Below are 27,958 nucleotides of genomic sequence, written 5' to 3'. Positions count from 1 at the left end.
GGTGCATGAAGCCAGTAACCGTTTTCAGCATGGTGAATCGATGAGTCAATCACAGCCTCATACTCGTCCATGCACTGGTGTGCCCTTGTTATCTGGAGTGGTGCACTGTGATGTAAAACCATGCGGACCAAACTGGAATGTTATGTCTTCCGCTCAGAAAGAAAATCGATCCCTGGAAAGTAATTAGTTCGGTGTTAAGAAATTTTACAATTTCAAAGTACGGTCCAAAATAATATAATTTGGCCAGGGTAAATTCGAAGTTTGGAATTGACTTCAATGGCAAACACTGCTTTTTGGCACTGACGTTTGCTATACTGCAACACCACGAGTAACCACTAGAGTCTGCGAGTTTCACGGAGAATGGTAATCCCTGGTCCGCTGGTTAAACTCCAGCTAAGCACACTTAATTAATTTCAGCTCACTTAGCTAGCGACAGCATAGACATATCTATGACCGACAGCGGCTACCTTGACGACTGGCGGAAGTGAAGAGACCTGTTTTCCAGTTTGGTCACGTGATGCTTAACGTAACCCACTGGTAGCAGTGCGCTTTAACGCATTTGAAATCATAGCGCGAGATGAAAGCAGTCCGACATTACTTTTAAAATATGTTGTTTCAAAAATGAATGTAGAGTAAAGTGTAAGCGTATTGCCCATATAATGATGTAATTTGCTTCTTAAATTGGTTTGTTTATACATCATTTATAAACTTCTAGTTCTACTTGGGTTTCTTGAGTAAACCGTTCAAACAGACATTAGTGGTATATTGGCCCCATCCAGTCTTATTTGCCTAAATACCATTTAATTTCATAGCCGAAGCAATTCCCTCAGAATAAATGGTCACAGATTGTTATGGAAACGCTTTCCCCCGTCAGCAGTGTGTTTGATGGATTCGTCATAAGTAGAGCACTGCCCACGCCGTGACGCCAAACATAGCAAAGTTTACAAGCAGAGGAGGAAACCTTTTACACACGCGCTGCAGGTGCCGGAGGTGCGGCTGGATTGTTCGCTCGCTCGCTACAAGAAAAAGGTTTGTACATTTCCCAGTTACAGCACTAATTGTATACATTTTGTTTATCTTTCCCTAATTTCTCGGTTTTTCATACTCGCGTACTTTATTCTACTGTAGATTAGAGACTAATATATAATGTACTAATATATTCAGAATTTTACATTGAGAATTTCAGGTATATCTTGTATGGAGAAAACATGCTCATCTTGAAATTGATGAGACATTTTCAAAACTTGTTTCCATCCTGTTAATTGTTTTTGAACCGTTTGCTTAGTGATTTTTAATCCATTTTCTTTAAGTTAAAATAGCTTTTCAGCCAATGCATTTTATCTCTATGTATAATGTATACTGTATGTGTGTGTGTGTGTGTGTGTGTGTTTGTGGTTCTGGATTTTCTGTAGTATGAGTCAGTGGAAACAAGTCCAACAGTTAGAGGTCAAGTTCTTGGAGCAAGTGGATTACTTTTACGATGACAACTTTCCCATGGAGGTCCGCCAGGTGCTGGCTGCCTGGATCGAGAGCCAGGACTGGTAAGTTCGGGGATAGCTATGGTCAGAGCACTGGACCTGTGACTCAGGTTAAATTCCCAGGTGGGGCTCTCCCACGTGTACCTTTCAGTGAGGCACTTCGCAAAACATTGATCCCTTCCGTCTGGAAGAGCAGAAAAAAATCATGTTATATTGAGGTTTGTTCTTAATGTCTGACACTGTGGATGTAGATCCCAAGATGAGGGGACATGCCCCCCTTCGAACTTTGGGAAAACATCAAATTGTCCCCCCAATATTATCATGTTGTATTGGGGGTGATACTGTTGGTGCCCCCCCCCCCAAAAAAAAAAAATGTGTCTAGCACATTTTCACATATTTTCTCCATGATAAACTTTATTGCTGTTTGGGTTCTAAAGTTCATCACAGGGCCAACTTTTCAGGAAGTACTAAATCAGCTCGTTCCCGGTTCACAGCGTTTACCGTCACAGAAATGCGGAATGGCGGGGGGCGAGTACCGCCGTTAAAGTGTTTTTTTTTGTTCTTGAACGGTTTCCTGTCACTTTCCCCCAGGGACACGGCTTCAAACCACGAATCTATGGCCGCTGTCCTCTTCAGCAACCTCCTGACCCAGCTGGAGAGGCTGTGCTCGCAGGAGCAGAACTTCCTGCAGAGGCATAACCTGAAGAGGATTCACCAGCAGCTGCAGGTGTGTCTGCCGTCCTCGTGGCTCCAGGGGGACCCGCCCTTCTCAGCCCCCGCGCTCCTGCAGGCAGGGCCTGACAGAGCCGGTTCCCTGGGGCAGTTTCACTTCTGGAAATGAGCCGAGGGTTGACTGGCATGCAGAAGGCTCCTGTCAGGACGCTGTTTAATTGACAGCGTGACACACGTGTTTCAGAGAAATTGTACGTTTTGTCGCAGCTTATGGGAAATTGTGTTTTTATTTCAAGATGAAATGCTTCAAAAACATGATTTAAAGTAACAAAAATGTCACTTGGGCACAGATATTTTATTTTAAGTTATAAGAAGTGGAATATGTAAATGAATCCACTGGTATGTGGTACTTTTAGTCATGAGGTAGCCAATAGCTTTGGGATGCAGATACATTTGTTTTCAGAATCCCCCTTAAATAATGAATCCCGGTGACTATTAAGATTTGATTGCTTTAGATTTTCACAGCTTCTTTAGTACTTTGCATCAACACAGGAAATCACTGGCAAAAAAATGAATGGTGTGTCACAAGCTGCCTTTTCAGAAGCTTTCAACAGGGCTCATAAGATGAGATAGGCTGAATGTGGTGCTGTGGGCTGTGGACTGTGCTGCTGCTCTGGTGCTCAGGCCTGTGACTGTGTTGCTGCTCTGGGCTGTGACTGTGCTGGTGCTCTGGTGCTCAGGCCTGTGACTGTGTTGCTGCTCTGGTGCTTAGGGCTGTGACTGTGCTGCTCTGGGCTGTGAGAGTGCTGATGCTCTGGTGCTCAGGCCTGTGACAGTGCTGATGCTCTGGGCTGTGACTGTGTTGCTGTTCTGAGCTGTGACTGTGTTGCTGCTCTGGTGCTTAGGGCTGTGACTGTGCTGCTCTGGGCTGTGACAGTGCTGATGCTCTGGGCTGTGACTGTGCTGGTGCTCTGGTGCTCAGGCCTGTGACAGTGCTGATGCTCTGGGCTGTAATTCAGTTGCTGCTCTGGTGCTCAGGGCTGTGATAGTGCTGCTCTGGGCTGTAATTCAGTTGCTGCTCTGGTGCTCAGGGCTGTGATAGTGCTGCTCTGGGCTGTGATTGTGTTGCTGCTCTGGTGCTTAGGGCTGTGACTGTGCTGCTCTGGGCTGTGACTGTGTTGCTGCTGTCCTGCTCTAGGCTGTGACTGCGCTGGTGCTCAGGCCTGTGACTGTGTTGCTGCTGTGCTGCTCTGGACTGTGACTGTGCTGGTGCTCAGGCCTGTGACTGTGTTGCTGCTGTGCTGCTCTGGGCTGTGACTGTGCTGGTGCTCAGGCCTGTGACTGTGTTGCTGCTGTGCTGCTCTGGGCTGTGACTGTGCTGGTGCTCAGGCCTGTGACTGTGCTGCTCTGTGCTGTGCTGCTGCTTTGGGCTGTGACTGTGCTGCTGCTCTGGTGCTGTGGGCCATGACTGTGCTGCTCTGGGCTGTGATTGTGCTGCTGCTCTGGTGCTCTGGGCTGTGACTGTGCTGCTGCTCTGGACTGTGACTGTGCTGCTGCTCAGGGTTGTGACTGTGCTGCTCTGGGCTGTGCTGCTGCTCTGGGCTGTGACTGTGCTGGTGCTTTGGGCTGTGACTGTGCTGGTGCTCAGGGCTGTGACAGTGCTGGTGCTCTGGGCTGTGACTGTGCTGGTGCTCTGGGGTGTGACTGTGCTGCTGCTCAGGGTTGTGACTGTGCTCCTCTGGGCTGTGCTGGTGCCCTGGGCTGTGACTATGCTGGTGCTCAGGGCTGTGACAGTGCTGGTGCCCTGGGCTATGACTGTGCTGGTGCTCAGGCCTGTGACTGTGTTGCTGCTGTGCTGCTCTGGGCTGTGCTGCTGCTTTGGCCTGTGGCTGTGTTGCTGCTCTGGTGCTGTGGGCCGTGACTGTGCTGCTCTGGGCTGTGATTGTGCTGCTGCTCTGGTGCTCTGGGCTGTGACTGTGCTGCTGCTCTGGACTGTGACTGTGCTGCTGCTCAGGGTTGTGACTGTGCTGCTCTGGGCTGTGACTGTGCTGGTGCTTTGGGCTGTGACTGTGCTGGTGCTCAGGGCTGTGACAGTGCTGGTGCTCTGGGCTGTGACTGTGCTGGTGCTCTGGAGTGTGACAGTGCTGGTGCCCTGGGCTGTGACTGTGCTGGTGCTCTGGGCTATGACTGTGCTGGTGCTCAGGGCTGTGAATATGCTGCTCTGGGCTGTGACTGTGCTGGTGCTCAGGGCTGCGACTGTGCTGCTGCTCTGGTGATCTGGGCTGTGACTGTGCTGCTCTGGGCTGTGACTGTGCTGCTGCTCTGGGCTGTGACTGTGCTGCTCTGGTTCTCTGGGCTGTGACTGTGCTGCTCTGGGCTGTGCTGCTGCTTTGGGCTGTGAATGTGCTGCTGCTCTGGGCTGTGACTGTGCTGCTCTGGTTCTCTGGGCTGTGACTGTGCTGGTGCTTTGGATTTACCTTGATAACTTTTTATTATTCGTTTTTTTATTTTATTGATAGTATGGCGATAGTCGGTAGTTGTAGCATCTCATTCTGTGTTCTTCAGTGTGCTATTTACTCTTCATTGATAGTCTTACTGAAAATCACTCCTGATGAGGAGTGCTGACCTTTCTGTTTTATTTTACTGTCTATAGAACAGTGTAACACTGAATACAGTTTGACACGCATAGGTTTGCATTGCCAAGTTAAAAACTTCACTCAAGTCAGTGCCTCAGCCTATGGCATTCAGAGTGTCTTCTAAATGATACCTTGGGGTTTTCCAGGTACAAAGTTTAGTGTCTCATATTACATTACAGGCATTTAGCAGACGCTCTTATCCAGAGCGACTTACATATGAACAGCTGTTGAATAAATGCAAAGTGAAACAAAAATAATACATTATTCGGGAGTGTAAAGGGAACAGAGCCTTTCTTCCAGCCTTGTATGGATACTGAAACCCACATCAGGTGTTACGGCTTCCCTTTCCGCATAGCGAAGTTGAGGTTTGTGCCAGTTGGGCTGGGCTTTCCAGTAACTGCGCGACGCTGTTTGTGTCTTTTCGGGAAAGCCGCGCGGGAAAAATGTCCGACTGCGCAGATATGACCGAAGGTTCCTGGCTGACAGATAACCATCTGTCTGTTCATTGAGGAACTTTTTTTCCTCCCCCCAAAATAACAGGGCTAGCTCGAGCCCTTGTGGCGCTTGTTTTGCGAGGCCTGGGCTTGTCGCTGCACGTAGCGCCGACTTGCCTGGAAACTGGCGTCAACAGAAAGGACCGTTGTGGTTTCCCGTTTCCTGTGCAGTGATGAAGGTGCCGAGCTGATGAGAGCAGAGGAAGCACCTACAGACCTGCTGCTCACATCAAAACAAAATGTATTATGCTGTTGACTGCTATAGCAACGTAAATCTCCCCTACATTTCTGCTGCAGTCACGGGCACTGATCATGGAAATTAGATAGGCGTCTGACTGGTTATGGCATTCCTATCAGTATTTTACTGATTATGAGAATTAGAACAGTGTCTCGCTCATTATGAGAATTAGATCAGTGTTTGACTGATTATGGGAATTAGATCAGTGTTTGACTGATTATGGGAATTAGATCAGTGTTTGACTGATTATGGGAATTAGATCAGTGTTTGACTGATTATGGGAATTAGATCAGTGTTTGACTGATCATGGGAATTAGATCAGTGTTTGACTGATTATGGGAATTAGATCAGTGTTTGACTGATCATGGGAATTAGATCAGTGATCCCACTTGATTCCATTTAAAATTGGTTTGATTGGTTTGGTTTATGTTTTTGCCAGCAGCCATAAATCCTTGTTGTTATTTCTGTTGGAACGGAAAAAGATTAGGGGCATCGGGCTGGGTCAGGTTAACAGTCAAATTCTCAGTGTAATTTAACTTGACAGAGTTTATGTGAGTTCAGACTAGGAGTTGATTTAACACTGGATTTAACAAATTGCATAATATCTTGGCCAGATTCCAATTCTGGGACTACTAGAGCACTTTCCCATCCGCAGGGTTACTTGATGGAGCCCCTGTTTCTCCACATCGGTTGATATCTGTGGTCTCTTGTCATGTACATGTTTGCTGTAACTCACCCAGATGGAGGGGTGGGGTCAGTAGACCACTGCTCAGAACTCGCAGTGAAATTAGCGGCACATCAAAATGCTTTTCATTTCTGTCAATAAAGACTTTCACTTTTGTACAAGGAAGTGGTTACTCAAGTTTCATCAGAGGTTAGAAAACCTGTTACACACCCTTCCAAATTAAAGATCTCTCTTTGCAGTACAGCCAGATGTCATAATTAGTTGAACTTCAAGAGACGTGAGAAGGTGAACTCATCTTGTTGCGTTAGATGCCATGACGACAACCTGTTCTTCTGAAGTAGGACTTTTCAGAGACTTAGAAAAGGCTGTGTAGGCAGTAAAGGGGATTTTGGTGTGTGAGCAACTGCAAAAGCAGTGAAAAAGGCTGAGACCAGGCGAATCATGCTAAGCTAAAGACACAAAAAAATTCCCCTTGTCAGTTTGTGTTCTTATCTGTGTATTTGCCTTGTCAACCCACAAAATGGCACCTCAAAGGGCACCGTGAGGGAAACTTCTAGAAATGTTCAGTCTAGTTTCACTCTGTCGCTGAAACAAAGCAACACTATTTTGGAGAAAAGAACGGGAAAGTTTCTATGGCTTTTGTGCTGCTCAGAATTCTCTGTTTATGTCCTATAGGTCAAAGATATGTTAAAAACATTTTTCATATTTGCCTGAAAAAGTGTTTTATAACGTATTGGTGATTTTGATTGAAAGGACACACATATTTTAAACATAAAATATTGCTGTATTTCCTCCATTTTTACAACAATAAAGCACAATAAGATTAGTTTTTTTACGATGTGTACCTCATGACCACCTTGTGTATCCTTTTACTTTTCACTGAATTATTGTGATTTTACCCTAGTTTAACGTCACTCCTGAGGCCTCATTTATAAAAATGTTCTCGAATTTAGACTTAAATGTAATTTTGTGATCATTTCTAAAGTTGTGCTTATGGTTGATTTATACAAAATATAAATAATAAATAACTGACCCTGGCAAAAGCTGCTTTCCTTGGTTTAAAGTAACATGCCTGTGCCTTACACTCAAACATGCAGTACCTCCACATGACCAACAGGGAATTAACTTACGTCTAGTATAAACTTTACATAGCGATATGATCGTGTCAACGTTTAAGTGGGATTTCCTGAGTAACTATTTAATTAATGTTTTCTAGTACACCACTGTTTAGGATACAATATGAGCGTAAGACTATTTTATAAATGAGGCCCCTGCTGTAGTGCTCAGTACATAATCTTCTCATGTTTGCAACAGATATCCAATAGAATAATTATATCAGAATGAAACACATAGAACGTGTTTTTTCAGAAGTCTGAAAATAAAATAAAGCACACATTTCTGTGAATCTGACACGCTTGTTTTCTTGAGTTATGCTGATTACATTTCCCTGAGGCGGTTCTAGGCGTAGGTGACAAGGCATGTCGCCTAGGGCGCCACCTGTCTGGATGGGTGCCTCAATCACAAAAAAAAAAAAAATACGGTCTACAGTCGCACCAGTGGCCCTCCACCCCCTCTCCCCCCCCCCCACACAATTTTACCGTGTCCAGCAGAAAGGCTAAAGGTAGCGCCGACAACCCGTGATGCTATTCAGTGGAAAACACAGAAAGGGGTGGGTGGGGAGTGGTCAGCCGTCTAGGAATATGCTTGGTAATGAATCCCTAAAATATAAAGGCATTCATAAAAAAATCCACAAAACAAGTGTAACTTTCTTTTTGTAATGGTCGTAGTCTCACTGAGAGACCTTTTCAGGAGACACACCGCATTCAAGGAAAGAACCGGACATGCAGGCCACTGTACCCTGTCTGCAGGGGGAATGACAGTAATGTCACACAGCCGATGCGTGTGTATGAACGCTCTTCCTCCCCCACCAGGCGAAATATAACTCCAGTCCCTTACAAATGGCCAGCATCATCTCCACCTGTCTGAGAGAGGAGAGGCGGATAATAGCCACAGCCAGTGTGCAGGAACAGGTATTACACCGTCTACAGGCCTCGCTGACCTCACCTCACAGCAGCTTGCTCTGCTGTCGGCTCTATTCCTCCAGTGTGTGTGAACACTCTCTCCCTGTTCCTCCAGTGTGTGTGAACACTCCCCTCCCTATCCCACCGGTTTGTGTGTGTGAACGCTCTCTCCCTATTCCTCCAGTGTGTGTGAACACTCTCTCCCTGTTCCTCCTGTGTGTGAACACTCCCCTCCCTATCCCACCCGTGTGTGTGAACACTCCCCTCCCTATCCCACCAGTGTGTGAACACTACCCTCCCTATTCCACCCGTGTGTGTGAACACTCCCCTCCCTATCCCACCAGTGTGTGAACACTACCCTCCCTATTCCACCCGTGTGTGTGAACACTCCCCTCCCTATCCCACCAGTGTGTGAACACTACCCTCCCTATTCCACCCGTGTGTGTGAACACTCCCCTCCCTATCCCACCCGTGTGTGTGAACACTCCCCTCCCTATCCCACCAGTGTGTGAACACTACCCTCCCTATTCCACCCGTGTGTGTGAACACTCCCCTCCCTATCCCACCCGTGTGTGTGAACACTCCCCTCCCTATCCCACCCGTGTGTGTGAACACTCCCCTCCCTATCCCACCCGTGTGTGTGAACACTCCCCTCCCTATCCCACCAGTGTGTGTGAACCCTACCGTCCCTATCCCACCCGTGTGTGTGAACACTCCCCTCCCTATCCCACCCATGTGTGTGAACACTCCCCTCCCTATCCCACCAGTGTGTGTGAACCCTACCGTCCCTATCCCACCGGTTTGTGTGTGTGTGTGTGTGAACGCTCTCTCCCTATCCCACCAGTGTATGTGAACACTCAACTCCCTATCCCACCACAGTGTGTGTGTGAACGCTCTCTCCCTATCCCACCAGTGTGTGTGAACGCTCTCTCCCTATCCCACCAGTTTGTGTGAACACTCTCTCCCCTCACCCTGACCCCCCGGCCCCTTCCCCTATCCTCAGGGACCTCTGGAGAAGTCCATGCAGAACTCGGCTGCGTTTGAGAGACAGAAGAACATGGATAACCGGGTGGCTGTAATCCGAAGCAGCGTACAGGTCAGGCTACGCTCGGGCCGTGCACCTTCACGCTCAGTTCCCAGTTCCTCAGGTTCTTTCTCAGGTGCTGTTCATTCACACGCACTTGGTGTTGATTTTTTAAAATGTAAAAAAAAAAAAATATCTGATTTGAGGGCTTGTGCCTGAGGCGCATTGTTGGTCACATGAATACGCACCCGATTTATTTGCATAACAAGAAAGAGAAATGGTTCAGGCTTTGCTGTGTAGGAGGAGTGTTACTGAAGGAACCTCTTTTCTCTTCCACACAGATGATTGATCAGGCAGTGAAGTACTTGGAGGACATGCAGGACGACTTCGACTTCCGCTTTAAAACACTTCAGTCTCGAGGTGGGCCAGCCTTCAGGCAAATACATAGGCACACACACAGACACGCACACGCACACGCACACGCACACACACGCACACGCGTATGCACACACACAGACACACACACAGACGCACACATACACACACACACATGCACACGCACACACACGCACACGCGTATGCACACAGACACACACATACACACACACGCACACGCACACACGCACACGCGTATGCACACACACAGACACACACACAGACGCACACATGCACACACACACGTGTATGCACACACACACACATGCACACACGTATGCACACATACACACACACACACGCACGCACACACACATGCACACGCACGCACACACGTATGCACACACACACACACGCACATACACACACACACGCACACGCACACACGCACACACGCACACGTGTATGCACACACACAGACACACACACACAGACACACACATACACACACACACGTGTATGCACACACACACACACACGCACACATGTATGCACACATACACACACACACACATGCACGCACACACACACAGATACACACGCACATACACACACACACATGCACACACACGCACACGCACACACGTATGCACACATACACACACACACATGCACACATGCACACACACGCACACGCACACACGTATGCACACATACACACACACACGCTCACATGCACACACACACACACACACACAAATACACACACACATAATATATACACACAAATGCACATGTGTTTGTGAGTGAATGCTCCATCACTTAAATTCAAAGCTAGTTTTCACCACAATTCTTCAGAAGCAGTTTCTATAGGTTTATTTATAAAGGACTGCTGACAGTACTCTGAGCAAACAGGAAACCACCTGAACTCACCTGTGCATGCATTGGCAGATAATTCTGCTAATCTCATTCCACTCATAATAAACACGCACCTGTACTTCTCCACTGTGCACTGGTCTTTATTGCTGATGGAACTTTTATGCTCTACTCAGACCCAGCAGAGAGAAACACTACATTTGTGAAGCAGGAAGTTATTACGCTTCAAGAAATGCTGAACCGACTTGACTTCAAAAGGAAGGCAAGTGCCGCTCAGTGTGTTCCTCTTTGTTTTGATCTGGTGCATATGATTTCTACAAGTCTACAATAACACGAAATGGCTCTGGTTAGCAGTTAGCATAAACAGTTTCCTTTTCATCAGCATTTTTTATTTCCAATCTTTAATAAACATGTGTGAGTATAACGGGCAGTGCACTGCTGCCAGTATACATAAATGACAGAATGAATAGAGCTCATATGTCAGGAAGCGAGTCGTTTCATAGATATGTGTTTTGTCCTGAGATCTGAGGTCACTGTAGCTGTTTGTTCCTGTTGTTGGTCTGCACTTTCTCACTGTGTATTCATGTTTCCCGCATGTTTGTGTTTTTGCATTTGTATATCATCAAAAGGAACAGTTACGATTGAATAAGCTCACAACACATATTTTATACATGTAACACTGTAGTTCTCTCCCTAAATTGAAGTTAAAGGGACCGTTCCCCCAAAAATGAAATAAACCAGAGTGCTGTCCATCCGTCCAGATAGTTTTGCTCAGATTTGGCAAGGTTTTCTGGATATCCGCTACAGCGCACCTTGATATGGGACCCCAAGGCTTTGTGACCTCTAAGCACCGAAAATTTACATGAGAAAAATTCAACAGCAATATCGCTTTCCAAATATAGTGCCACAATTACTCACGAGTATCCACAGGGCTTAACTTTACTTAAGGTTTGTCAAAAGCTCCTTTCCCTACCAAAGTACACCAACTGTGTTTATCAAACTGAGCAGACTCTCAACCAAAGCATGTTCGTATTGAGTTTCAGTTGTTTCAGTATTGTTTCAGTTTACAGTCCTAAAACCTGTAAGTGAGATAGCACTTTTAAGCCATGGGTTCCCTCAGCAGATTTCCTATGCTTTTTTTCCAATAGGGTTTTTGATTTATTTAGAAAATCAGGTCTGTGGTGAACGCAAGCTCAAGATAGTTTCATGTGTTGTTCTACGACATGAATTACACTTGTTAATATCTCAACCGTGAATTTCGAAGGTGTTATGTGCTTTAAATAAGTTAGTCGCTAACAAGTTACACGCTAACTCCTGTTACCAACCGGAAGCTCCTGTTGTTAAGAAGTAGAGAGGATAGAAGGATTGCGTGAGCTGACCATCTGGTTAGTATGTAGAATTTGTGTTGAACTGTGCTCTGAGAGGGTTTAGACCTGATTATTACACGGCTTTGTTGAATGCTGAGATTGGATTATCCAATTAGCATAAAGTATTTGTGAGTCTGTGCTATCAGCGAGCATTTAGATCTGACTAGAGTGTGAACCCAACCCTGTGCGGGACTGTGCCATCGGGGAGAGTTTAGATCTGGTTAGTGTGTGAGATCTTTTGTAGCACTGTGGTTTCAGAGAGGTGGTTTAAGTGCAAGGGCACAATAAGTGCAAGGGCGTGTTCATACCTCTCTACTACATCCCCTGCAGGAGATTCTGTCCAAGATGGTGGATGTGATCAAAGAGATTGACGCGCTGATGAGCTCGCAGATGAGCCCTGAGCTGAATGACTGGAAGAGGAGGCAGCAGATCGCTTGCATTGGAGGTCCACAGCTGACTGGTTTGGACCAGCTCCAGAACTGGTACCGCACCAACCCCCCCCCCGCCACACACACCACCAAGCCACAGAATAGCAGTGCCTTCTCACTGAAACTCTCATAAGTACTCAGATGGGATAGTGACTGAGGTGCCGAAGAGATAATTTCACAGTAAACCCCCCATGGGGGTTACGTTGGTACAGTAAAGGCAGCCCATATGCTGCAGGTTGTTTTTTTTTTTTTTATCAGCTCTTGATTTTTAGGTTGTTCTGAAAGCCTTCGCCTTGTGACTCCCCTTCAGAAACGCTTACCCAAAAGTCACCCTGCTCATTTCACCCGCAGCTTTCCGTTACCCTTACATCAGAGTCAGTGTAACAGGAGAAACAACGTGAGCTCTGTGGCCCGGTGGCCCATAATGCACTGAGAACGCTGCCTCCGCTCGACAGGTTCACTCTGACGGCGCAGAGCCTGTTCCAGATCAAACGGCAGCTGGACAAGCTCGGGGAGCTGACCCTGAAGGTGACCTACGACGGAGACCCCATCACCCAGCAGAAGCCTCAGATGGAAGAGCAACTCAAATATCTCATCTACCATCTCATCAAGAGGTACAGCACTGGCCTTCCTCCTGACTACTTTCAGTTCCCGGTGATTTAAGGTAAAAATGGGCCTCATTCACAAAACATGCGTACGATCACATTTGATCGTAAACTGCGTGTAAAAACGTTTCCAAGAACATTTCGGCATTCAGCATTTTCTTGTATTTGTTCATGGCTGTTTCCTTATGCAAATAATATGAACAGGATTGCGCATTAAATTTACAACTAGCCAGCATTCATCATCTTATACACCTGGGATATGCACAAAAACAAAGGTCTGCGCATGTGTTATGAATCTCATATTGTTTTTTCATAGGAACATTTTTAAGAACAAAAGTAAGAATAATTTAAGAAAAGTTTTGTGAATGAGGCTCAATATTCTCACTTTATAAGCTTGTCTGGTTTCAGATTCCAGAAGGAGGGTTGTTTCTGTAATGTGCTTCATTGTTCCAGTTCATAGAGAGTTTGAATTTGGATGGTTACTCATGATAATTTTTGTGTGCCGAGTGTACATCGTAAAAGGAATGTAGATGAAAATACAAAACACAAGAACATAAACTAGAATATATGAGATTACAGATTTAAAATGGTGAAAACACTGAAAAAAATTTAAACATAGAGCTAAAACAAAGTAACTGAATAAATAAATTAAATAAGTAATTAAATAGAAGTAAAATTAATTAAAGCAGTCACAGTACAGGCTAATCATATTAAAAGTACTCTTTCTGAATGTGCTTAATAGGACAATGAAATCAAGTTTAAGAGAACATTGTAAAAGGTTCCAAGTATCCGGAGCACAGAAGCTAAAAGCTGTGTTTCCGAGGTTTGAATTTGCCCTGGGAACCTCGAGGGACATCCGGTCTTGTGAACGGGATAAGCACTATTTCTCCATCGTAAAAACACAGCAAGGTGTGGCGGCAGTTTCTGTGAAAGACATTTATATATGAACGCGTACCAGTGAGGGTTTCTCTTAACCGTCAGCGATGGCCAACCGACTTTCTGGTACAGAAAGCAGTGATGAGTATCGAAGACATTGTCTGTAATACACACGAGTGCAGAGGGATAAAGTGCATTTAAAGAGAGATTTAAAGAGGAGGCAGAGACATGTGTATATGATACTTCGCCATAGTCTAGTACAGATAGCAAGGTAGCTTCAACTATCTTTCGTCTGCAAGACATGGGGAAACAAGATTTGTTTCTATGCAGGAACCCAAGCTATGTTCTTAAGGCAAATTTTAACTTTTCAATATGAGTTTTAAAAGTAAAACTCTCATCCAGTCAGATGCTAACATATTTCAGTGCTTACTTCGGAAATATACTTAAAATGTTATTGAAATGTATCCTTCATGAGGTTTTTCAAAATTAACTAATAGCTTGTATTTGATTTAATTAGTCTATATAATGGAGAAATTGTTGCACATTAACACTGACAATGCCTGTTGGTCTGCTTCAAACTGATTAATAAATAAATCAAAAAAGCATTTAAAAACATTTACCCACCTACCTGCAGGCGTACTCAAATCTAGTTCCCAAGGCCAGTAGTACTGTTGTCCATAATACAATGATGTCACTGATAAACCAGAAATTACTCTCACCTGGTGTGTCAGGTTTAAATCTGTCCTGCTTACAGGGGAGGGATTGAAATCAACAGTACTACTGGCCCCAAGGGCTTTTGAGCCTGCACCATTTTTGATTAAATGATAACAAAATGGTTCTTATTTTTTGCCAGTAAGTTTACGTGCGAGGTGCCTGGTAAGTTTGGAATAATAATCATCATAAGCTGGGAATTAACCCTGAAATAACCTTAATTTTAGCCAGGTACTCTCAGGACACCTACATTTTCCCAGGTTGTGTCACTAAGAAAAGTACGTGTGTTGAGTGATGTCATGTGAAAGTTTCGATGTGCTGCCCTGTCATTGGGTGGTGGGTGGTAGGAGCAGACTCTGAGGAGTGATGTCATGTTGGTTGGATCTTTGCAGCTCGTTTGTAGTGGAGAAACAGCCCTGCATGCCCACCCATCCTCAGAAGCCTCTCATCATTAAGACACAGGTGCAATTCACCACGAAGGTCAGGTAGGCACCTCCAGCACCTGCCAATGTTCAGAGCTGACACTATCAATGCATTTCAGAACCAACACTATCAATGCATTTCCGCACTGACACTATCAATGCATTTCAGAACTGACACTATCAATGCATTTCAGCACTGACAGTGTCAATACATTTCAGCACTGACACTGAGTATCCCCTCTATCAACACATTTCAGCACTGACACTATCACTGTATTTCAGCACTGACACTATCAATACATTTCAGCACTCACTCTATCACTGTATTTCAGTACTGACACTATCAATACATTTTACCACTGACACTATTAAAGCATTTCAGCACTGATACTGAGTATCCCCTCTATCAATGCATTTCAGAACTGACACTGTTAATGCATTTTATCACCAACTGAAAATGTTCCTCCAATTTAGTGATTTTAAGCAGTTGCACTGAGCTTCCCTGTGTATGTACAGTAATTCATTTCCACACTGTAATTCGGGGATTCATCGTTTATCATGATTAACCACATCCAGGTTTGTCGATCTATTAAATGCTTTTTTCATTTTCTGTTCTCTAAAAATGTTTTCTCAGATTGTTGGTGAAACTACCAGAGGTAGATTATCAACTGAAGGTGAAGACCACATTTGACAAGTAAGCCCTTTCAAATAACAATTAATTTGCGCATAAAAACATCATGCAATTAAAATCCCATATTTGTGGTTGGTTTGTGTGTGTATATTGAGTACTAAGCCACAACCAGGGCCCTGCTTCACAAAGCAGGATTACTGAGTTAGCTGGATAACTGCACTGAGTAAAACCCAGAACAGCTCTCTTTACTTCAGTTCATGTTCCAGATTTGGGAGGGTTCCGTGTTTCACTCAGCGCAGTTATCCAGCTAACTCGGTAACCCTGCTTTGTGAAACAGGGCCCTAAGCGCTAAACTTTTTGCAGTGATATAGATATGTGTGCTCCTACGGATTAGTTTGTGTTTGCAAATGTTGACCAAAAGACACGCAACACAAGCATGTGACAAGGGCAACTGCTAAGGCCATTCAATTGAATTTCCATTACATTTCAAATGCATACCCATGAAATATGACAATAATGTTTTTGCACTTTTAAAAATGTGGAATCTGGCATCGAAGGGGCATATTTGGCAGGCCCAATGCTAATGCTTGTCTCCTAACCAGATAACCGAAACAGAGAATAGTGGACCTGTCGTTAAGTGGGCCTGACGGATTTTTCGAAGGTGACAGGCATGCCCGAGATTTGTTTTGTTTTGTATTCTTTAACCTAGCTTTGTTTCTCTCTTCTTCAGGGACCTCCCTCCAGGCAGAGTGTGAGTAACAGCCTGTGGTTATCATTTCCTTCTTGTTTTTTTTGGGTCAATTCTGTATACGCTGTTTCAAAGCAAAACTAGAGTGTGTGTGTGTGTGTCTGTGTGTGTTAGTGTGTGTGTGTGTGTGTGTGTGTGTGAGTGAGTGTGTGTGTGTGTGAGTGAGTGTGTGAGTGAGTGTGTGTGTGTGTGTGTTCGCAGCACAAGATGTGGGTGCAACTTAAACTTCTCCATTTTCAGGTGTGTCTCTGATGTTGAAATAAGGCTCATCTATTAAGTGTGCTATCATTACTAATATTTAAGGAACTCTAGAGTAGCATCAGGTATCAATACAGTGCTGTTTTTGGGTATACGTCCTTCAGAAACACACACACTCACACACACGAACACAAACACACACACATACGCACACACGCATACACACACTCACACTCACAGGCACACACACACTCACACACACACTAGCACTCACATGCACTTACACACACACTCACACACTCATAAAATGATTTTCCGAATGGTTTCCGAATGGTTTTCCAAACATTAAATTAATGTTTTGAGGGAAAACTTGGTAATATGATTATAAGTATTTAATCTTTTTCATTGCATGTAATTACTTTTTTTTTAATGTAGCATTTCTGTTGGAACTTAAAAATCTTTAATATTTCAAAGGGTGAGGCTTGCAGTAGAGAGAGTCCCATCACCGTTTCATGTTTACATTAGAAGTTAGCCTCAATTCTGGGACAATCCGCAAACCTGGTCTCACACAGCAGAATAAAAAATAACATTTGTTCTCAGCAGAGCGGATGCCCTCACTCTGCAGTCAACCAATCAACAGGGGTTTCAGCAGAGCTAGACTGAGGAACTGTGGTCATACCTGGGCCCTGACAAGACGTATTTAAAGACGCATTTTAAAATTAGGTTAAAATTTTACTGATCTGGGCAGGAAAACGTTTAAATGGTAGAGACCACAGACAACTGACGCATGTATTTGAGTTGAACGAATCTCTTATTTTGATTTCCAGCCGATGTTTTTGTTCATTTAGCGGCTTGGCTTTGTTCCCATAGGAATCGGCAATTCTTCATATTGACCAACAATACCAAAGTGATGGATGTAGAGGAATCCTCCAATGGTTGCCTCTCTGTGGAATTCAGACACTTGGTAATCAAATTCTTGTCCTATCATAGACCAATCAAACCAATTTACGTACCTTACATTTGCATATGAATTTGCATACATTAAAACAAAGATAAAATATGTTTCAGTGCTAGGATTATTTGTAGTACTTGATGTTTACAGATTATGTTCACAGAATGCAATGTCTCATAGTGATACGAGTCTTATAGTTAATTGTTATATATTATAACAATGTTGTGTGTTATTTTTATTATTGTTACTTTCTGCAGCAGCTGAAAGAAAGAAAATATATAAATGGACCAAAAGGAAATGAGGTGAGATGACCTGTACTGCCCAGCCCTGCTGTCCTACATTATATTATTTTATATTATATAACACTCTAATGGCTGCGACACATGAAAATGTTCTGCTCTTTTGTCTCTTGCCTTGCTACTCTGTAAAGTGTCTTTGTGACAGTTGTCTGTAAAAAGTGCTATACAAATAAAATTGTAAGTGAAAAGGTGATGAAAAGCAGGAGACTGGAATGCTGTTTGCATCCAGTTAGATTTATATCAGTTTCTGACAGCAGAGGGCAGCATAACATTCCTGATCCGATAAGAAGGGGAGGCTGCTATATGTGAGAGGGAATTTTTTCACCTTCTGCTTTAGAAGCCGCACCTTCTTTTGAGTGCTGAACTTCTTTTCTTTCTGTAACTGTTGGATTGTCTTGCTGTCAGCGTGCCAGATAAAGAGCACAACGAGGTGAAAGTGGTTCATACTGACAGTGTTTCTCTGGTTCATGTTGTGTGTGGGGGTTTGTTGTACTCAGGGTCCTCTCACGGTGACCGAGGAGCTCCACTCCCTCAGTTTCGAGGCCCAGTTCTGCATGCAGGGCCAAAACATCGACCTGGAGGTCAGTCTCCCAGACGTCTCATAAACGACGCTCAGACGTCTAACTGACCTGCTCCCTAAGCTCTGCCTCTCTCCCTCAGACCTCCTCTCTCTCTAAGACCTCCTCCTCTCTCTCACAGACCTGCTCCTCTCTCTCACAGACCTGCTCCTTTCTTTCTCTCTCTCACAGACCTGCTCCTCTCTCTCACAGACCTACTTCTCTCTCTAAGACCTGCTCCTCTCTCACAGACCCGCTCCTCTCTCTAAGACCTGCTTCTCTCTCTCACAGACCTGCTCCTCTCTCTAAGACCTGCTCCTCTCTCTCACAGACCTGCTCCTCTCTCTAAGACCTGCTCCTCTCTCTCTCAGACCTGCTCCTCTCTCTCACAGACCTGCTCCTCTCTCTCTCAGACCTGCTCCTCTCTCTCACAGACCTGCTCCTCTCTCTCACAGACCTGCTTCTCTCTCTCAGACCTGCTCCTCTCTCTCACAGACCTGCTCCTCTCTCTAAGACCTGCTTCTCTCTCTCTCAGACCTGCTCCTCTCTCTAAGACCTGCTCCTGTCTCTCACAGACCTGCTCCTCTCTCTCACACACCTGCTCCTCTCTCTCAGACCTGCTTCTCTCTCTCTCAGACCTGCTCCTCTCTCTAAGACCTGCTCCTCTCTCTCTCAGACCTGCTCCTCTCTCTCACAGACCTGCTCCTCTCTCTCACAGACCTGCTCCTCTCTCTCACAGACCTGCTCCTTTCTTTTTCTCTCTCACAGACATGCTCCTCTCTCTCAGACCTGCTCCTCTCTCTCACAGACCTGCTCCTCTCTCTCTCAGACCTGCTCCTCTCTCTCTCAGACCTGCTCCTCTCTCTCACAGACCTGCTCCTCTCTCTCACAGACCTGCTCATTTCTGTCTCTCTCTTACAGACCTGCTCCCTGCCCCTGGTGGTCATCTCCAACGTCAGCCAGCTTCCAGGTGGCTGGGCCTCAGTTATGTGGTACAACCTGCTGACCGATGAGCCCAAGGTAGGCCATCATCTTTTTGTGGTCTTTATCGCAGTCCCCCAAAGTGCATGTTCAGAATTTATCACACTGCAACGCCCAGCAAGCAAGCACATGCTACAACACCGCCACTGAAGACTCGCTGGCATTTGGGAAAATTTCAGTCCTAGCCATGAAGTCCTTGACCCATCTTGTTAGTGTCTGGGAGAGTGGTAAGGTATTTTATTGAGTCTGTAAGGGACTGTACCCCACACTGCACCACGAGATTCCCCTCTCCCCCCTTCCCCTCACTCATGCCCCCTCCCCCCATATTGCACCCTGTCTATACCCCCCCCCCCCCCCTACCCCACAGAATCTGGGCTTTTTCAGCAGTCCTCTGCGGGCCAGCTGGGGGCAGCTATCTGAGGTCCTCAGCTGGCAGTTCTCAACCTTCGCTGGGCGGGGCCTCAACAGAGAGCAACTGAGCATGCTCGGAGACAAACTGCTGGGTGAGTACGCACACACATACACACACACGCGCGCGTGCATGCACATACATACACACACACACACATACACAAGCACGCACACACACACGCGCACACATACACATTCAGTTTGGGCACATTCATAAAACATACATACACGCACACAAAGGATGCAGTTCCGTCATCTTCTACATGATGGTATTGTAGTTGTCTGTTTGTTTGTCTGACGATTGCTGTATGGCACATGAATTTCTGAAAGGACTAATAAATATCTGTCTAACCCTATGGGCCATTTATCATTATTTTCCTGAAAACCGTACGTAAATTTATTTTTTTGTATTTGTGTGCGTATGTTGATAAATAGCAATCAATTGTAAAAGAAAAGTGCATACACAAAACTTGTGATTACCCTAATAATTGAACTTGTCTGTGATCTATAATTTGTTATTGACACAGTGACTGAGCGTGTCTGTGACCCAGAATGTCTGTTATTCTCTCTCTGACTGAGTGTGTCTGTGACACATAACGTTTGTTATTCTCACTGACTGCGTGTGTCTGTGACCCATAACGTTTGTTATTCATTCTCTAACTGATTGTGTCTGTGATCTGTAGGTCAGCAGGCTTCTCACGCGGACTGCCAGGTTTCCTGGTCCAGATTCTGCAAGGTAAGCGATAACATTAACGCCGCACTCAAACTGTAGGCAGGGCGGCCATTTGTAGTCTCAAAGTCTGAGTCAATAAAACTTCACATCTCTGAATCGCACCTGTGGTTAATCTGCATTGTTTTTCCTCTTTTTTTTCCAACTAATATCTGCCTATCATATGAAACACCACAATGATAGGGCATACTTGGCCCGGTTTCTCCTTTCGTCCTGTTCAGGAGTACCACAAATGACATTCAGCTACTAAGGGCTTCTGTTTTGATACTGTATTTGGCACGGTAGGGTAGAAACAATGGGAGCATTGTGATTGTGCTTCCGTGATGAAAGCCCTGCTGTGGCCACTCCTAACCATCCTGTTCCTGGCTTTACCAGGAGAACATTCCCGGGAAGCCCTTCAGCTTCTGGATGTGGCTCGACTCCATCCTGGAACTCATCAAGAAGCACCTGCTGCCCATCTGGATGGAAGGGTGAGGCGCACATGACCGCAAAGTGAGCCGACATTTCGGCTGTACGCTGAAACTCACTCAGCTTCAGAGTGTATATAAAAGTGAGCTGACATTCCGGCTGTACACTGAAACTCACTCAGCTTCAGCGTGTGCTTAAAGCGAGCCCACATTTCGGCTGTACGCTGAAACTCACTCAGCTTCAGAGTGTATATAAAAGTGAGCTGACATTTCGGCTGTACGCTGAAACTCACTCAGCTTCAGAGTGTATATAAAAGTGAGCTGACATTCTGACTGTATGCTGAAACTCACTCAGCTTCAGAGTGTATATAAAAGTGAGCTGACATTTTGGCTGTATGCTGAAACTCACTCAGCTTCAGAGTGTATATAAAAGTGAGCTGACATTCCGGCTGTATGCTGAAACTCACTCAGCTTCAGAAATAGAGTTGGCTTTCAGTATCAGGGTTTATCGAAATGATCATATGACTGAAAATTAAGTTAGAACTTGAGAGCATAAGAACTCATAATGATGAAAATACACCATACAGCCCTTCTTGGCTTCCTATTTATCTACAAAGTCATAAAACACGACGTGTTAGATTAATTTCACATAAAAAAAATATGACATACAGATGTGTCCTGTGTGATTAAAAGTAAAAGTTTAAAAAATGCCAGATAATTTTTAGCTGGCGAATAAGTGGCACACAGATGGGCCAGAAATGCATTGTGGGTAGAGGTGTGGCGTCGCTGAGGTGGGCGATGGGCCCCGCAGGTACATCATGGGCTTCGTGAGCAAGGAGACGGAGAGGGCGCTGCTGAAGGAGAAGGAGCCGGGCACCTTCCTGCTGCGCTTCAGCGAGAGCCACCTGGGGGGCATCACCTTCACCTGGATGGAGCAGGGGGAGAACGGTGAGCGCCGCCCCGCCCCGCCCCGCCCGTTTCAGCTCACTCCGTTCCCGCGAGACCGGCTCGCTCCGTTCCCCCAACTACAATCACATGATTTTAACAAGCAGTTATCTTTTTCCTGATTACAGTTTTCATGTTTCGAGGGATTATTTACCCCCTTAAGACGCGTTATGTCAGAAATAGCTACGTATGCCACGAAAAAGTCCCATATTCACGTGCTTATTGTGCTATATTTGGAATGATTTCACAAAAAGATGCTAACAAAATGTAACTGATCATGTTAAGGTCTGCGGTGAATCAATAGGCTCCTAATTGGTGGACAACTAAACATTCAAGAGATAATAAAGAATTCAGGCAAAGCCAATAATAATAACCCCAGACTGCATTGTGTTAGTAAGTCTGAGGAAAAAGCACTGCAAATAGCAGCATACACAGGGGTCTGAGAACCACTGATCTAAAGAAACAGCACCAGCAGCACACTTGGTGTCCCAGGGAAAGACTATATGTGAGCCCTTTGATGTATAAAAATCTAAAAAATATATTTGCAGTTTGGCTGATGATCGGTTCCTGTACTCCTTTTCCCGATTTTCGGAATCTTTTTTTTTTTGTCTGACACGCTTGCCAGTTTATGTGATGCGTGCCCTCCTCTGATGCAGTTGGCACTCTGACAGTTTTATAGTCTGGCGCAATGTCCCGCCCGCATTATCGGATTGGTTTAAATATGGGCAGCGACGCGTGAATAGCCAATCAGCACTTTTCTGTGATTGTGGGAGAGATGAGGGAAAGTCACGGAAGCATGTAAAGTTACAAAACTCGCTTGGGGATGTAATCTCCCTCTCTCTTGCTCTCTTTCTCTCTCTCACACACATACACAGGCACACACACACGCATACTGAGATGCTCCGTAGATTTTATACCAGTAAAATGATAGCCTACACATTTATTTCACAAAATACCTACATGCAAAAATGGACTGATGACTTAGACTGCGCTTGATGGTGCCAGACCAAAATAAATCAACTATATTAGGAGCGTGAACAAGCATAGAATCACAAGATAGGCTTCGACGCCAGCTAAATATAGGTGCCTATCACATTTGTCATCAAAGCCTTATGCATTATGTTGCAATATTTGTTTATGTGCTTGATCATTTTTTGCGCTACAGGCTATATGTCAATATATATTTATTTAGTAGCCTAATTAAGTGGCTTTACAACCTTTGTTGTAGATTTACACTCAGATACCCCCACTTCTAATATAGAAAACATAATTTTATGTTTATTTTATAGTGTTATTGACAATCTTTTAACTTTTTACAGTCATTTTTGTTATGAGAGGCAACAGATAATTTCAGGCTAGGTTTGGCAGTAATTCTTTATGTATTTAAAACAAGGAAAAAAGGAGGAAATTAAAATGCCATGGATTGGCACAGTATGGATTGAAAAAAGTGTGAATTCCTCTCAGACACAAAACTGGACCAAAAACTCCCCTTGCAAATGCAGGCTTACAAAATAAAACATAACATTACTCTTAAATTGTGATATGCCCATGTGATGTTCTTAGAGTTGGAGTTTGTGTTACTCCAAATTTTGACGGTAAAATTTTTATATTTACATATGAATATCGGCCCCAAATATCGGTCTCTTTAATTGCTAATCGTCTGTATTGGCATTGGCCCTGGAAAAAACATATTGGTCACCCCTAAAATAGATCATTCCGATGCATCAAAAGCCATGCCTTTACCCGGGTCTGTGTATGCACTGTGTCACTTCCCCCTACTGACAGAATGATAAATTACACATCTTTATATGTTGTTTCAGTACGTGGAATATTTCTGGACCGTACGCAAGAGTTTTAACTTATAGAGGACTTGGCAGAGGTAGTGAGAGTCGTCTTCTCTCATAGCTGCTCTCTGTTCTTACTAAGGAGGGTCTTGCGTGGATCAAGCATATTATTATTATTATTATTATTATTATTATTAGTAGTAGTAGTAGTAGTAGTAGTATTACTATAGGACCTTTTCTGACAAAATGAAAGAGGTATACATATTGTAAATATTGTAATCAAGTTCAGTCTCAAGAAAAAAATATTTATTTGGCATCAGCAAGGGATACTGGTCGTACTCAAGCTGTAGAACAGCATTGTCATCTAGTCAGGTGACCAGGTGTATATAATCCCTTAATATTACCAGAGTATTATCACCATGTAAATGCATTCCAGATCTTTTCCTGTCATCTGTGAAACTGGAGAAACAGCAACCACTGTAAAGGGAATGAGCTTAAATGTGGCCTGCCAATGGTGAAGGGCTGCTCGCGGACGGCAGAGCGTCCTGTCGCGCCTCAGTAATCCCGTGACACTGAACGGGTGTTTCCACAGGGGAGCCCAAGTTCAACTCGGTGGAGCCGTACACGAAAAGTCGGCTCAGCGCTCTGCCCTTCGCCGATATCATCCGCGACTACAAGGTGATCGCCCACGGGATCGTGCCGGAGAACCCGCTGAAGTTTCTCTACCCGGACATCCCGAAGGACGAAGCGTTCGGGAAACATTACAACAGCCAGCCGAGCAAAGGTAGAGTAGCCCGTCTCATGGGGGAATGACTCGTGTGACTCACAGCTGTATGTAATCAGAGGTGCAATACACTAACAAAAAAAAACCATTGTTTTGGTTATTGTTGACACTATTGCTGAGCCTACAAATGCTAATAGGCCTACATTATGTCACATGTTCACTGTGTGTTGCATTATTTAATTCTACACAGAGCACAATGCTAACATGTGTATTTCGTATCTGTTTTTTTCACTCGTCCCTGTAGCCTTTCCCTACATCCCCTCAGCTTTCATTCCCATCTCGTTACGGTGAGTACAGCCGTTCTGATTCTTCTGTGTGAGTACGTCGCTTTTCTTGGTGAAGTCGGCCTTTTCAATGTTTTTGGGTGACCTTGTCTTTCCAGTCCGCCCCCCTCCTCGTCTCCCGAACCTCCGATGACGCCTGGGATGTTCGACATGCTGAACCAGCACCTGAGCCCCTTTGAGATAGAGACCGCCGTGAGTCACGTTTACGACAGTTGTGTAGAATGCATGCTTGCCTGAAGGCCGGCTCTGTCGATGTTAGCACTGAGCTAAAGTAAAGGCTCTGCTTGTTCACCGCATTTCCAAAAGTATGAGGACACCTCATCCACTCTGATTACTGGTTTTGGCTATTTCAGCCACTTCCATTGCTAACAGATGCATAAAATCAAGCATACGGCTGTGCAATCTCCATTGGCAAACATTGAAAGTAGAATGAGGCTTACTGAAGAGCTCAGTGACATAGGATGCCACCTTTCCAACACGTGAGTTTGTGCTGTTATTGTGAAGTGGAAACTTCTAGGAGGTCAGCTGTGAAGCAATAGGCCACACAAGAGTGCTGAAGCATGTAGCGTGTAAAAATCATCTGTCCTCGGTTGCCACATTCACAACAGAGTTCCAAACTCTGGAAACAACATCAGCACAAGAACTGTTCGTCAAGAGCTTCATGAAATGTGTTCATGAAATTCATGCTTGTTGAGTTTGGTGGGGAAGAACTTGACCGGCCTGAACAGAGCCCTGAACTCTACCCCATTAAACTCCGTTGAGGTGAACTGGAATGCCTTATTGCCCAACATCAGTGCCCAACCTCACTCATGCTCTTGCGGCAGAATGGAAGTGAGCCCCCCGCAGCTATATTCCCAAATCTACTGGAAATCCTTCCCAGAAGAGTGGAGGCTGTTACAGCAGCAGGGGGGGGGTCTAACTCCATATTAATGCTCATGGTTTTGGAATGAGATGTTAAACAAGTACATATGGGTGTGATATTCAGGTGTCCACATACTTTGGAAAATGTAGTGTAAATGTGTGTACTCATTGCAAGTGCTTCAGAAAAGTGGGGAGGGATTTTCTAATTGGTTTTCTTTTCTGCATCACAGATGAGTTCACCATACTCGGAATGACATGGACAGTTTGTCACCACACATGATATGATGCAGTCTCTCACAGTGAACCCCGAAGTCTGTCACAGTGCACCATAATTTCTGTTTGGAGATTTTTTGGAATGGACATTGTTATTCTCATGTTAATCTTATGTGTAAGTATTTGTTTCCACGGTAAGGTGCCAGGGTCATTGCTGTCCCTCAAAGATAATAAATATGGTATATGTATTTAACATAAGATCATATAGTTTGATCTCTGCCTTACATTTTTTACATATTGTTATACTGTCAGAACATATAAAATGCCAAAAGTTAGGAAATGTAATTTTTTGACCTTTTTAAAGACATTGAGTCAAATTATGTAATTATGGAAATTTCCTGCCATATCTTTGGAACAATTATGTCAAGGTCTAACCATTACACAGAGTTCCATAACATGGAACCTTCCATGAAAAGCTGCAATAGCAAAGAATCCTGCCCTGTAAATATTTTACAAGCTTATGGATGCACAGAAACCAACACTTACAGTGATCCCTTCACATAATCCATCCTCTGGAATTATCAGTGTTAGTCAAACCCTTCCTGGCCATAATTAGTGATGAGTCATTAGGTATAGCATGACCGACCATGCCATTTTGTGTGGATTTGCATGTGATCTCATGTGGTTGTTAGTGAGGGTAATTGACCAATTGTGTTAGCAGTTCCAATCTTACACACTGTCAAACTTTTATTTTTTTTTGATTTATAGAGAAATGTCATTATCGTATGTTAGTGCATTGCAGTCCAATGTATCTCTGTTTCTGTATGTCAACCATTGCGTCAATCGTAAAACACAAACACAGCAAAGAATGTTGCCTTTAAATTTCCATTCACAGCTGAACAATTTTGAAAATATATGCTTTACCTGATTGCAATTTCTGTATTTACAATCTGTTCAATATGCAAAATATCCACAATTGTTTGGTAAATTATGTACAGAATCATATCTGTATGAAATATAGATTCTGGAGTGTTCAAACTTAAAAAATATATTTGTGTTGCTTTTTCAAGAAACACGGTTACATTCAGTAAATAAGCGCAATAGAACTATTCAGATAGTAACCAGGGATGCAGTTAATTGATCTGTGCATCACCCCTACATTTTAATGCACAATATATACTCAGCCTGTTACTGCATCCAATTGTGATTCTACCTTTTATTACATAAGATATTTGTGCCAAATATGTTCATGCAATGCAGTTCACTGACTTCTACTTGTAGAGTTACTCTTTCATTACGTTTACATTCATTTTCATTTCTGTCCAAAGGAAAATAGAGTTGCAGTTACTATGTAGAAGCTCTGTTGATCAGACTGACTGCCTGCCTACATGGACAGTCTCAATGCTTTTGTGCTCCTCTGAGTTGTCAGCAACCCTTTAAAAATGGTATCTGTATAACACAGTGGTGTACTCTTCTGCAAACGGGTAAACACTCAATAAAACAGGTGCAGAATTTTTTTTTTTTTTTTTAAAGGTAATCTCTGCAAAGGTGCACACAAACAAACAGTTCTCTAAAGCAGATTTTTTATTTTTATTTTTGTTTCCTTCATGAATTGTCAAGTGCTGTTTGTGAACACATGCTTATGAACACAGTTTGTATACGCCTGTACACTTTCCAATAAATCTTTGCTAAATACTGAAGGCTATTTCTTCAACCTCTTTGACTTCTGGCCTATAGTGGAAAAAATGTGCTGTATGTATTACCATTATGTGTCTTATATTTCATTTACCTTGATCTGTAGGATATTACTATTATGTCTGAATATATATATATATGAGACTGATTTCACAGCCTGACATCACCCCGTATGAGCTGTCCTAACTTTTCTTCCAGCTAGGTTCAGGATGGAGAGAGCAATGCACTAGCACTGTGCGGAAATGGACCAACTTTAAGTTTCGTTTCACTATTTCCTCCCAGTGCCGTCGCCTACAGAGCTGTTTCGGTTTCCACGAAAGCACGTGATTTCAGACGAGCTGTTCCTTCGACTGCTGCGTACCCCCACCGACGCCAAACCTCAAGCAGTCTGTCTGAATCTGGGGAATTCATGGCAGAACGTTTACTTTTTACCATGTCATAACATACATGTCACAGTGTTCACGTACATTAATTCTTTGCACATAAAGAGAACTGTAACAAAGTTTCTCAGACATTTTTTTTCTGAGATCATGGTATACAGAACATATTTAATTTAAAAGCATAGTTAAT

The 27,958-nt window shown here is 44.1% G+C and overlaps 1 protein-coding gene across 2 annotated transcripts; it reads left to right on the top strand.

Annotated features, from left to right (window-relative positions):
* The first annotated feature begins 870 nt into the window (after positions 1-870).
* LOC118214570 (signal transducer and activator of transcription 4-like) lies at positions 871-27,388 on the top strand. 2 transcript variants are annotated; one of them, XM_035394647.1, is made up of 24 exons: positions 871-1,029; positions 1,413-1,541; positions 2,070-2,205; positions 8,135-8,233; positions 9,228-9,320; positions 9,590-9,668; positions 10,676-10,761; positions 12,197-12,348; positions 12,750-12,908; positions 14,879-14,971; positions 15,543-15,602; positions 16,270-16,290; positions 17,356-17,449; positions 17,698-17,739; positions 18,234-18,317; positions 19,215-19,313; positions 19,642-19,777; positions 20,369-20,421; positions 20,791-20,885; positions 21,634-21,770; positions 24,144-24,335; positions 24,580-24,622; positions 24,718-24,811; positions 25,711-27,388. In XM_035394647.1, the coding sequence occupies exons 2-24, from the start codon at positions 1,414-1,416 to the stop codon at positions 25,732-25,734; spliced, it is 2,199 nt and encodes a 732-aa protein (XP_035250538.1). In that variant the 5' UTR covers positions 871-1,029; position 1,413; the 3' UTR covers positions 25,735-27,388. The 2 variants fall into 2 exon arrangements, with proteins under 2 accessions (XP_035250538.1, XP_035250537.1); XM_035394646.1 differs by having other exon boundaries at positions 17,695-17,739.
* The last annotated feature ends 570 nt before the right edge of the window (positions 27,389-27,958 follow it).

This window comes from Anguilla anguilla, chromosome 15 (assembly GCF_013347855.1).
Source record: "Anguilla anguilla isolate fAngAng1 chromosome 15, fAngAng1.pri, whole genome shotgun sequence".
NCBI lineage: Eukaryota > Metazoa > Chordata > Actinopteri > Anguilliformes > Anguillidae > Anguilla > Anguilla anguilla.
This window is presented reverse-complemented; position numbering and strand designations above follow the sequence as displayed.